This window comes from Pholcus phalangioides, unplaced genomic scaffold (genome assembly GCF_987345545.1).
Source record: "Pholcus phalangioides strain wild (caught in Gottingen) unplaced genomic scaffold, Ppha-v1.0 ptg000015l_1, whole genome shotgun sequence".
Taxonomy (NCBI): Eukaryota; Metazoa; Arthropoda; class Arachnida; order Araneae; family Pholcidae; genus Pholcus; species Pholcus phalangioides.
The window spans coordinates 54,180,621-54,193,260 of record NW_028301608.1 but is presented as its reverse complement, the minus strand read 5'-3'; the positions used below and the strand labels follow the sequence as shown (position 1 = coordinate 54,193,260).

Sequence of the window (12,640 nt, the reverse complement as noted above, 5' to 3'; positions counted from 1 at the left end):
TTTTTCACTATGGACCATTAATGTTAACAACATCGTTTAATACAAATAAATACAAATACAACGCCACAACAGGCAAATTGCCCAACGAGGTGGCTGACTTAAGAACATCATGAATCCCCGAGCCCTTTTTTACCCCACCTACGAGCCCTACCTACTACTGCTACACCACACATGCACCCCGCCCACAACCCCCCGCGGAACCCCCAACGAGTCGGTACATGCGGGAATGTGCGTGTACGTGTAGTGAAACCTGACGTGAAGTTTTTTTTGTTTCTCAGTAATGCTTGTTATGTGTAGTGCTGCCATCTGCCACCAGTTTTTCAAACTATGAGTGAAGTGTTATGATTGGATGATTTTTCGTTGTAGGACTGTTGCTCTCTGTGGCGAGACTTTTTAACGGGGAGATCGGCTCTCATTTGCGCCTTGAAGTTGGAACCACAGAAAACCAACTTCAGCCGACCACCACTGTGGGGTTCGAACCCGGATCCTCGAATCGCGAGTCCGTCACTATAACCACTCGACCACCACAGCGGCGCATATATCTTCTTAATATATCTTATATTTAATGCATATATCTTCTTATATAATGCGAACATAATTTCCTGGAAATTGATATATTTCATGTGAAAGCACTGGCTTTCTTACACAATTAAGATAAATTCCGACTGCGATACGGAATTATTTTCTTAACAATCGATAGAAATCAGATACTACTTTAAAAGTTGGCATAATTGAGAAAAAAATAAACTGTTTTGTCTTATTGGTTTATTTCATCATTTCCACTAGAAATGGCCTATACAATCTGATATAATAGAAGCAAATAATATTCTAATGGCTAAAATTGCCAAATATTCAATTTCCCATTTGAGAGGAGTAAAAGTCAGAGTAGAGAATGTCGATAAATCTTGATTTTGAGAAAAAGAAGGCTTTATTAGAATTGTTGTCATTGATTCTATTGTTAAACATTTTGTGATTTCACAATCTAGTGGAGAACTATTGAAGTTGAGACTTGGTTCTTTTTTTTTTAAATGGTTCAGCACTTCTAAATTGCATATCTGGACTCAAGATAGAATTGCTGAAAACGCCACTTACACCGCTCTGACTTTAACACCGTCATTTATATGTTCGTAAATACAAAAGCCAGTTAAATTATTTGTTTTCTATTACTGAGTCTTTTTAGTTTTTTTTTTTTTTTTTTTTTTTTTTTTGAACACACAAGCTACATTAGTTAGATTATTCATTCTTTAGAGTTTTCCTGCACCGAAAATTTTTGCCATTTATTAATTTCTGTTAGAAACCCTATTTCTTCTAGAACAAAAATGCCTGTAGTTCAAACGGTATAAACTAATTTACTCGAATAGTGGAAAATAAGAAAAAATATAAAAAATAATCGATGTGATTTGGATTTAAAATCATCTTTGAATCAATTTTCCTAAAGTCAATATGACAAACGTAAAATTAAAAATCCTTCCACAAATATCTACATCAGAATTCATTTTCGCAGCAAATTTTTTATGGTTAATTTAGTTTTCCAAGTTTAACAAGTAATAAAATACATAGGAAAAAGCTCATTTTATTTCACACTAATATTTTATGGAAATGATTCATCAATTCAATTGTTTCCTTAATTTTTCCCTAATTTTCGGTTGAAAATAATAAAGTTCAAAATTACATGTTGAAAATAATTTACTCTTCTGTACTTGCACGGCGGAAAAAAATGTGTTTTTATAAACGCATCTTCCACAGAAATATTCGTATAATAACAAAATTTTGTATACATTTTCTTTGCACATAAGTTATAGCTAATAGGTCTTCAGAAAACGGTGTAAAGTTCCAACAGTAAAAGATGTCGGACGAAATAAAACACTTTTATTTTGTCCCACGACAACACTACAAATCTCTTTTCCAGCCTATAAATTAGGTTGGTTTTCGTTTTTGGAATTCTTTCACAAATGCATTTTCCCTATGGTTTCCCTTCACGTAGTGTTCCATCTAATATGTATATATATACGTATACACACAAAGAAGTTACGAGAACATTATTTGGCACTCAGTGAAGTAAAGCTATAGTTCATTTTCCCACCATTCTCGAGATCTTGGCTTTATTGTGTTTATTCTCAAGGAATAATAGAAATATTTTCTTCGTCACTTTTATCGAATTTATAAGAACAGTTCGACCTTAAGTTCTCCTTCAGCGCCCAAAAGATTTTCACGTTTCAACAAATAGAATTGCGTTCGGTGTTATTTACTAGCTCAGAGGAGAGAAAAGAAAAAAGAAGAGAGGAACAAACTAAATTCGATGTTCGATGTTGCCATTTAAAAGGATCAATTGGAATCGCTTTCAGGGATTCTACTCACGCAAACTTGATTCCAAATAAATATAATCCTAGTGGTAGAAAAACAAAAGTAAGAAAAGAATAGAAATTGTAGTCGGTAAGAAAAAGCAATCTAATCAACGTAGTGCCCTTTAAATTTAAGTAGGAGAGTTAACAGGAAACTAGAATGCAGAAAATACAAGAGAAGAAAAAAAAGGAGGTTTTTTTCAGAAAAAAAAATATTTCCCGACAAGAATGAATAACTGAAGTGAAAAAGTGAAAGAATTTTTCCTTTTTCGTATAATTCAATTTTCTCCTGGAGAAAATAAAAAAGTTATTTTACTCCTAGGGCTAAGGAAAACAAGTTATGAATATACTGATTTCAATCTAAAAATACTTTTATTTTTTGAACGTTTTTAAAAAAGTTATAAATCCATAAGATGAAAAAGTGATTGAACTTTTATGGGAAAAAGAATATCGGGTATACTAAAGCTGATAAGTCTCAGACTGTAATAGTTTTTTTTCCTTTTCCCATCTTTTTGTTTTGCGATTATTTTCAAAATATTGGAAGGGTAAATTACTTTTGATGATAGACAGTGCTTATTAAGAAATATCGGATGAGGCTTTTTTTCCAAGCTCTTATTCTTCTTTTCCAAAATTTTCATTTTTCTTAGAAAAATCTATTTTTACATATTTATGATTTTCATTGATATTGATGTAAATATTTTCTTCGTAATTTTCGGCATAAAACGAGCACGTAAAGTTTCTAAATAGATTTCAATGCATTTATTGATCATATATAAATATGCAATAAGTTTCATGTAGTGATTCCTAAATGATGTTCCGTTTTGAAGATTAAATTGCATTGAAAAATAGTAACTTAACTATATAGTGGTTTCTAATTGGTTTTTTCGGACATTTCAGATCATCACAAAAATATTTCGATATCGAGATATGGTGATAATTGAGTAATTTCTAATGGTAACTAGAATTTCTAAATCTGAATGTCTCTGCTCTAATGACTTGTAATAAAAGGGTTAAATTTATAAAAATTCTGTCGAAATGACAGTAAATGTTTTTCAATGGTGGTGATGAATTTAACCGCAGTAATAAGTAAATAGGTGAAAAAAGCAGTAAAACTAGTATATAAATGGAGGTAAAGTTGTTGTTTATTGTACGTAGAATTATAATTAGCTACAATTACAAAGAAACATGAAGTTGATGATAAAAATAAATAAAAAGAAACATAAGCGCCTGAATAAACTATTTCGAAAACTTAGATAACCGTCATTAGTGTAAATTACCAAATTCCAACAAACCAAAAATATTTATTGATAAAATCAATTTTTAAATTTTTTTATAAGAATTTGAAAAAAAATTCAATTACAAATAATAAAAATGTCATCAATTTTTCCCCAAAAGTAAAAACTAAAAAATTTATTCTTTTTCAAATAACACAGCTCAATATTGATTTTATTGCCAAAGATATTGCAATAACTTTAGCGTTGTTTTCTGGCAATAATTCTGAATCTGGCATTGGTTCTGACAAATTGGCTATACTTTTGAGTTTTAGTGAAAATTAAATTTCAATAATAATACGAAAGCACCATACTGAAGTCACATCGAAACTGTGCGAAATATAAATCACTGCCAAAAATATTTCAGTGATTTAAGGATTATTTTGGGATGCTGATTCCAAATCTGGCATTGTTCTTGTAAGATTGGCTCTATTTCTTGAATTAAAGGGAATATTAAATTCCAATAGTAATAGTAATACAATACATAGAACTGTGTGAAATATAAATCAATAATAAGCTTAATATCATGTCTGATGATGGTATAAATGTAATAATATAGTGAATAAAAAAAGAAAATATATAAAAATTAAAAGTTAAAATTCTATCCAGAAATTGGTGGCTGATTGTATTGGTGGTGTACATTGCATTGTTGAGAGTATGCATTATCTCAAAGACACTAGAGCCAATTCTGCAAAACCAACACCAGTTTTGAAATCAGCAGCCCCAATATACCATAAAATCGTTAAAACATTTTTGACAACTTTATTTTCTTAAAGCAGTGCAATCACAGCGTTTTTTTATGAAGATTGAAAGTTAACTTTGAGTTACATAATTGAGGCAATATAATGTTTATATAGGGAATCATATCATCGCATACACAGGTAAGATTCCGTGGAAATCATATTAATGAAAAAAAGCGCTTTGTATAAAATTTAAATAAAATGTAAGAATTATTTCTACAGAACAGATGTACAAAAGAAGTCAATACAGTCAATTAGCGTGAACATAATCACGAAAAAACACCCCAAGTTGACGACGATCGCGAATCATGTCTTTTGTAATCGAACTTTGGCCAGGGATCACCGGCTACTTCACGAAATCGTCAATTTCGGGCTTTGGCAGTAACATATTCAACGAAAATAAGATTTTTAAAAATAAAATAGGACACATTTTATAATTCGTAAAGTTCAACTGTTTTTTTTCTTCAAAACAGATAGACAAAAGCGACAACAAACTAGTCAATTTCCTCTGCGAGAAAGAGCTTATGTCATCAGTTTTTTGTACAAAAATTTAAAAAGTAATTGATTCGTTGTTTAAATAATCTATGCCATGTATAAAGAAGATTGAAACATGAGTTAGGTAATGACAAAATATAATGCTAATATAGTCACAATGCTATATCACACATTCTGATATACAGAGATAAGATTCCCTTGGAATTAAATGAAAAAAAACCGTATGTATGTTACTGCCAAGGTTCGAAGTGAAGCCGATTCGCGAAGTGGCTGGCCCCGTCGTGAATTGGCCAAAGTCTGAATTGCAGAAATGATTTGAACTTTGGCCGGCCATTTCACGAAGTGGCTGGAGATCCCTGGCCAAAACTCGATGTAGTGGTATAATACGTCCCGGTATATATATATAGGCGAAACATTTTTTTTTAATCTCCAACGTGTGTGTGATACATGAGCATATGTAGCAGCTGTATTGGATTAGCTCAATGTGACGAGAGAGAAAAAAAAGTGAAATTAGAGGGAAAAAACTATAAAAGCAATTATGTGAACACATAGTTTTTCCTGCCAAATTTTGGAGAGAGAAAAAAAGATTACCGTATCGTGACTATGGTTTGATAGGTTGCCACAACTAACGCGAAAATAATTATCGCGAAAAAATACGCCAACTTTACAATGATTCCGAATCACATCTTTCGTTATCGGACTTTGGCCAAGAACCTCCGTCACTTCGCGAACAATATTTAATGAAATTAGCCAATTTGCGAACTTGCCGGCCCGATCGGGAATTGGCCAATTTCGGGCTTTGGCAGTAACATATGCAACGAAAATAAAATTAAATTAAAACACGACACATTTTATAATTCTTAAAGTTCAACTGTTTTATTTCTTCGAAACATATGGATAAAAAAATCGTAAGAAAATGAACAACAAACGAGTCAATTTCCGCTGCGAGAAAGAACTAACTGTATGTACATGATAGAAGAAAGGAAGAAATGAAAACTTTTATTCTCTTCTAGAAACATAGCTATAATGAAAAGCTGCAATAAAAACAAAAAAAAAGAAGTAGAAAAACAGTAGAAAAATTGAATTTTATTTCCTTTTCTTATTTTTTTCCTGTTAAAACCTATGGTAAAAACTTGGAAGTTGGTTATGGCACCTGCCCGGCGGGCGACTAAAAATCTTTTCTAACTCCTCAGCAATAAGTTGTCCCACCTCTTACAAGTGCTATTATATATTTTTTTTTACCGCCATCATTAGACCTCCCATTTTCTTCGCTCTGGTTTCTACGAGTTTTCCATTTTGGAAAAAATATAATAATGGAAAAAAAAAAAGATAGAAAGAAGCACAAAGTCTTGAATCCCAGTTACAAAAATAAATGGAAGAAATAATAAGTCGCAAACTTTTCACTGCTTTTGCAGCTAAAGGAGGTGACATTTCTCTGCTGCTTCTTTCGTATAAAAGAATTTTATGTAACAGTTTTCTTTAACTATGCTTTTCCAAATATGGTGGTTCTTTCCCCCCCCCCTATGTTGCCGAAATGCTGAAAGGTATAAAAATGTTATAAATCTTGGACCTTGTTGGGAAAAGAAAAAATTCCCATATTCCCATTGATTACTTTCGTAATGTACGTCATTTACTTGTTTGTTTTTTATTCAAAGTATGTATTACAATGAGAAAAATCTTTGCGAAGAATCTATACTTTGCTCAAAAATATCGCCATGTGATAAAGCAAAGCTGTAAAATATATGTATTAAAAGACAAAAATTTAGCTTATGTACGTATCATAGCTTGCATTATTGAAATCAATAACACACCCAAAAAACATGCATTTCAGTTATAGTGAATTCTTTCTTTTTTTTAATAACATGAAAACAAAGTACTAAACACATAAAATCCATAATGGGTATACGTAGGCGCATCCTATGATGACTTCCAGAATAAGTGAATTGATTTTTTTTCAATGCAGAAATATATTTTATTCATGCTTTTAAAACATTTGAACATTTTCTATATACTACTTTATATGCTGTATTATTCCATATTTAGCTACTATCGAACCACGAATCGTTTTTTATTTAAATAATTAATTAAGAGCAAAAATGAGTATGAAAGAAGTATCTAATTGCTTATGAAATACATCTTCAAAAAAAATTATTCCTATACTGTACAATTACATGTGATCTTTTCATTCGGATCTGATGTTTTGTGAAATTATTTATTGATGTGCATAGATCAATACTTTAAAATAAAACCTTATTACTCCTATTTATCAAAACTTTACAAGCTATAGAGATAGATATAAGCTATGCTTATGATAAAAATATATATATATTATATATATGTATGTGTATTTCTCTCTCTCTCTTTTCACAACGCTCTCATCGAAGCTCGGAGATCTGCTCGTGGGTTTGATGTATGTTACAAGGACCAGTGAGTTATGGATAGCCTTCATAAAAGCTCGGCGTCTGAAGGCCAAGGATATCACTGGTGCATCGGGTAAATATGTGTTTTTACATAATTTTATTTCCTTCGTTCATTAATGTTTTTTTTTTAGTTTTTATGCAGTTTTGAATCCAAAAAAAAATCATTTGATTTCTCTGCAACATTTTTTGAAACGTAAAAACTGGTTAGATGTCGTTGATGGTGTAAGTGTGGTGTTGGTACCTCATTTATTTGAATTTCTACAACTGACGTTTTCCAGTAATTTTTTTTTTGTGTGTTTGATACATACTCTAATACCTTATCATTTACAAAGTCTACACAAACATAAAGTCCGTTACTTAATGTATGTAACAACCATATCAATTAACAGTAAATGACTTGGGGAAAAAAGAGAGAGTGATCAATTTATTTTTTCTTTAGGTAATTTTTTCTCATTCGTGACACGATGGATTATAATATATTTTTCACTACATACACCAACTTACATTGTTTTTTGTGTCTACGGATATATCTTGATAATAAAAATGCAATGATAACGTGACAGGGTCAATACGTCTTCCAATTTGCGCACCAGACGTACACTTCCGTGGCGAATTCGTTTCCGCACTATATTTAAGGAATTACATACAAGATGGAGATTAATTTCGTTGAACCAAATCCCACTACAGTTCATTTATATGAAGTCTTTTACAGTTTCACTTAGCAGACCGAACAAATAGTACTGCAGTGTGTAAAAAGTTTGAGAAAACATTTTCACGATGAAACTTGGGGCCGTGTTAATGTCGCACAAAATGTTTTCATGTATCAAAATTTTAGGCATATGCTAAGCAGGAATGATCTGTTTTCTTCTGGCTTGAAACGTCTCTTTGCTATTTCTCATGCTTACTCTCGAAATTTTTAATCATGTGTCATTTTCATGAGTATCCCCCCCCCCCCTGCACATGAAGTCCCCGGGTGGGCTCATGTGTTAAGACGGCACTGACTATCGTACGCCCCTGATTTTCAGCAATTTAAGGTTTTTGGGAAGGATCATGGAGAGCAGTTATATTTATAATATTTTCCGTGGATGCTTAATATATATTCTCTATTGCGTTCAAGTCAAAAGAAATGGGTGACTATTCAATACGAGTCAGCGTTTCAGACTGAACGTAACAATCGACAACATAAACCGTGTTAACTTTTGCATTTTCAGTCCATAAACATGGCATCAGGTCCCGTGGCAAAAAGACTTGATACGAGCATATGGTGCAAGGATGGCATCTCGATAGTGCACTACCGTCTCTGATCCGCTAGTGCAGACATGAATGTCGATGCTGGTGCCAATAGCAATTTCTGTCCAGATTATCATGTCGTTACGATGGAGAGCTATCAATTTGTCGCTTAACTTTTGAGCATAGGAGTTTGGGTTATAGTAATTTATTAAATTTTCCATTTTGGGAAACAATTTCACACATAAAGCGTATATTCAAACTTTAAATGAAGTACGGTTAGTATATATCAAATCATTGATAAAACGATAATTTTCAGATCCTTACGTGAAGGTGTGGCACATGCGTGGAGAGAAAAGAGTGTTGAAGCATAAAACAGAAGTGCACAAGAACACGCTCGAGCCTATCTTCGAGGAATGCTTTCCATTCAACGTACCGTGGCAGGAGATACGCGAGACATCGTTGGTCGTGACCGTAATGGACTGGGATCACGTTGGACGAAACGAACCGATCGGCGGAATCGTATTATCTTCCAAGTCGGGACCCGCCGAATCGAGGCACTGGAATCAGATGCTTGCGAAACCCAAGACACCTGTCTACCAGTGGCACAAACTAAAACCCGTTTGAATAAACATTTAATACGAAAACAAACAAAGAAAAAAAAAGATATGCCGAGATCAGACAACAAAAAGAGAAAAAAAAAGATTAAAAACAAATAATTATTCAAAAAAAAAGACGCTTTCATCTATCAGCAAACAAGAAATAAAAATGTTTATGCCGCCATTTAATTTTTGTAAGAGCGCTTCTGCTGTGTAAAAAAAACCAAAATATTATGTATATGAAATGACGGCAATTAATATAACAGAAAGACTTTTGTTTGTGGAATTCGGTCTTCCCATATATATATACACACATATATATATTATTAACAGGTATGAACTGAAGATATAGTGAAAATATATGGGAGATTCAATACAACAAAAATTAGTTATTACTAATTTATTTATTATATAAGAAAAGGGGGGGGCTGATTTTCTGTGATTTCATAAAGTAATTCGCATGTTATTATTTTCATATACGAAATATTCATAGTCATTTACATTTTATTGCCTATTCATGTCAAAGTTTGAGAATAATATGTTTTTATGCTTTTTTTCTGAATTTTTTTTTTCAAAATTGTTCGATACAAATAACAAAAGGATTAAACCCGGTTTTTATTCGATTTTTTGAGAGAATTTTCTCATATGAAAATTTCACTGCCGTTTATACGAGTCATTACCGTATCTCTCGTATGTTTTAATGTTTAATTTTTTTAACTACAAGAAAAAAAAATTTATTCCAGGATACCCGAATTAATATTAAAATATTTGAAATTATTTAAGAAAAATGAATCTTAAAAAGTCCATAGTCGATTGCTTATCTCATACGCGTGTACAATAATTTCATTAGGAAGCGCTTGATTTTGCCAACTCATATAGAAAATTGAATTCCGTCACATTATTATTAAAATTGTATTCCATAACACTGTGAAAGAAAAAATTTTTCTTAGACAGTGGACATGATTAAAGTTAAAAATATTCGATTATCGTTATATGGGATGAGGGAGTTTGGGATAACTTGATCTAAAAATATGTGTAAAATTATAATTGAGGTGTATTGAAACTTCGACCCGTGTCAGTTTAATAAAATTAAAAAAGAATTATAACATAAAAATTAAGTGTGAAATCACACACGCATACATTTCAAATTCATCATGTTACGGGGAAATCATATGTCTCAAGTGTTGAAGGTAATATCCTGAAATATATATACGCACGTCATTACACACATTAAATTTTTCTTGATGTCAATTACATTCGAAGAATCGGAGAAATATCGACAGTATTGACTTGTCTGAAATAGTAATTGGAAAAAAAAATCCACAAATACATGATATTTTTATATAAAGTGAAGCTTGTTTTTGATATATTATGCATTCATGTTAAAACTATTTCATTCCAACTCTGGATGTACAAGGTAGACCAAAGGTCATTAGACTTTTTAAGAATTTATAAAAACCAAACAAAATATTTTACGATTATATAGTTTGCACTAAGATTCATGAGATGAATTGGAATTTAATTTAGTAAACAATAAAGAATAGTTTACGATTCCACCGATAGGTGACGCTTCTTCAATCAAAGCATATCTATGTAAATGAAATTTATTTTAAAAGCAACTGTCTCATCTGCAAAGCCTCAATTTTGGGCTTAGTTTATGTCCTTTGACTTTTGAACATCTATGGGCCCGTGTATATTTGAATATACGTGGTCAAAAAACCCATTATACCGATTTCTTTTCCCAATTTTTTTGGAATTTTAATAAGTACATCTTCGTAGTGTCATTTCAGTACAAAATACGGCAATATAAGTGCAATACTTTTTTATCTAGAAAGAGGGTTGATTCCCTATTGGTGTCATTTTTTGAGAGCTGCTGAAATTTTACGAGTTCAGAGGTTTATAAAATCGCAAATAAAATTCAAAATAACAATTATTCAACTTTGCTAAGCAAGATTTTATCTGTTTATTAGATCATAGCAAAATTAGAACAAACTGTATATTTCGCGCTTAATCAACCATTTTATCTAACTTAAAAAATTCATTCTAGTTAATTAAAGTTTTGATGTATTAGAGATAGACGACTTTTTTACTCAGCAATATATCAAGGAAATATATATATTTTCCCCAATATAGCAAGGAAACAGATATTTTCTGAATTTTATGCCGGGGTAAACTCTGAAAGAAAAGTCACATCTCATCTCCGCCAGAACTCGAAGCCAGGCCCTCTTGCATTCTAGACAAGCATGTTACCATCTACACCATTGGAGACACGACCCTGCATTCCTTATTTCCCGCACTGTGATGTGAGGCGCTGAAGTAGAGGCATTAGTAGCCACTATTAACTTCAGAAAATGGCCTCCAGGTGGGACGGTTAAGATAGATGGCTTTTTTTAGTCCAATATATCAATTAAACGGACACTTTCTGGATTTTATGCCGAGTTGAACGCGAAAGAAAAATCATCAGGTAGCATGCTTGCCCGGAATGCAAGAGGGCCTGGGTTCAAGTCCCGCTAGATATAAGTATAGACGGGTTTTTTTTAGTCCAATGTATCCAGGAAACAGACACTTTCTGGGTTTTACGCCGAGGTGAACTCAGAAAGAATGGTTATCTGTCTCCACAGGGACTTGAACCAGGTGTAGATGGTAGCATGCTTGCCCGGAACGCAAGAGGGCCTAGGTTCGAGTCCCGGTGGAGACCAGATGGCTTTTTTTTTTCTTATTTCACCACGGTATAAAATCCAGAAATTGTCTGTTTCCTTGATATATTTGTGCTGAGAAAAAAACCGTCTAATTCTACCGTCCCAAATGGAGGACATTTGCTGAAGTTAAGAAAGACTATTAATGCCTCTACTTCAGCGCCTCACGCCACAGTGCGTGGAATAAGGAAGGCAGGGTCGTGTCTCCAGTGATGCAGATAGTAGCATGCTTGCCTCAAATGCAAGAGGACCTACGTTCGAGCTCTGGCAGAGGCCTGATGACTTTTCCTTCCACGTTCACTTCGGCATAAAATCCAGAAAATATCTGTTTTTTTGTTGATGTATGAACTTTAAAAAATATCAATTAAAACTATATGTATGCTAAGCGCACCCATTTGCATCCGTTTTTACAAAAAACGGACTCACCCCCTACGTTTCTATGGGGGTTAAGATGAGTTGTTGTTGAGGAGTGTCATTTCCTTTCATGGAAAATGCACCAAACACTTTTAGAAACACTGTGATGTAGCAATTGTTCACTATGCAAACAAGCTTCCTTCCATTACATGCCATCGGAAGGATAGATATAGGATGACAAAAAGCCCTAACTGCAGTAAAATTTTGAATCGATTCCGGAATAATGCCATTAATCGTGCTGCAAACCATATACTCGTACGACAGTTTGTTCGATTTTCATGAATTTTTAAAAACTCCAATGGTATTTTGGTTCACTCTGAAATATTTTCCATTTTTTTATTTGTTTCTTTAAACCTTCAAAATGCATATTTTGCAGAGTTTAAAGAATTCTACGATTTGTACTGTTTATGGGTCCACTTTCAATACGGTGTGTTAT

The 12,640-nt window shown here is 32.7% G+C and overlaps 1 protein-coding gene across 1 annotated transcript in view; it reads left to right on the top strand.

The window, feature by feature from the left end:
* Window positions 1–9,242, top strand: part of LOC149076243 (synaptotagmin-7-like) — a 158,206-nt gene extending 148,964 nt beyond the window's left edge. Inside the window, exons 7-8 of the mRNA XM_089243815.1 lie at window positions 7,233–7,341; window positions 8,815–9,242. Of these exons, the coding sequence (XP_089099941.1) occupies window positions 7,233–7,341; window positions 8,815–9,122 (417 nt within the window). The 3' untranslated portion in view covers window positions 9,123–9,242. The remainder of the gene's footprint in view (window positions 1–7,232; window positions 7,342–8,814) is intronic.
* Window positions 9,243–12,640: the final 3,398 nt, after the last annotated feature.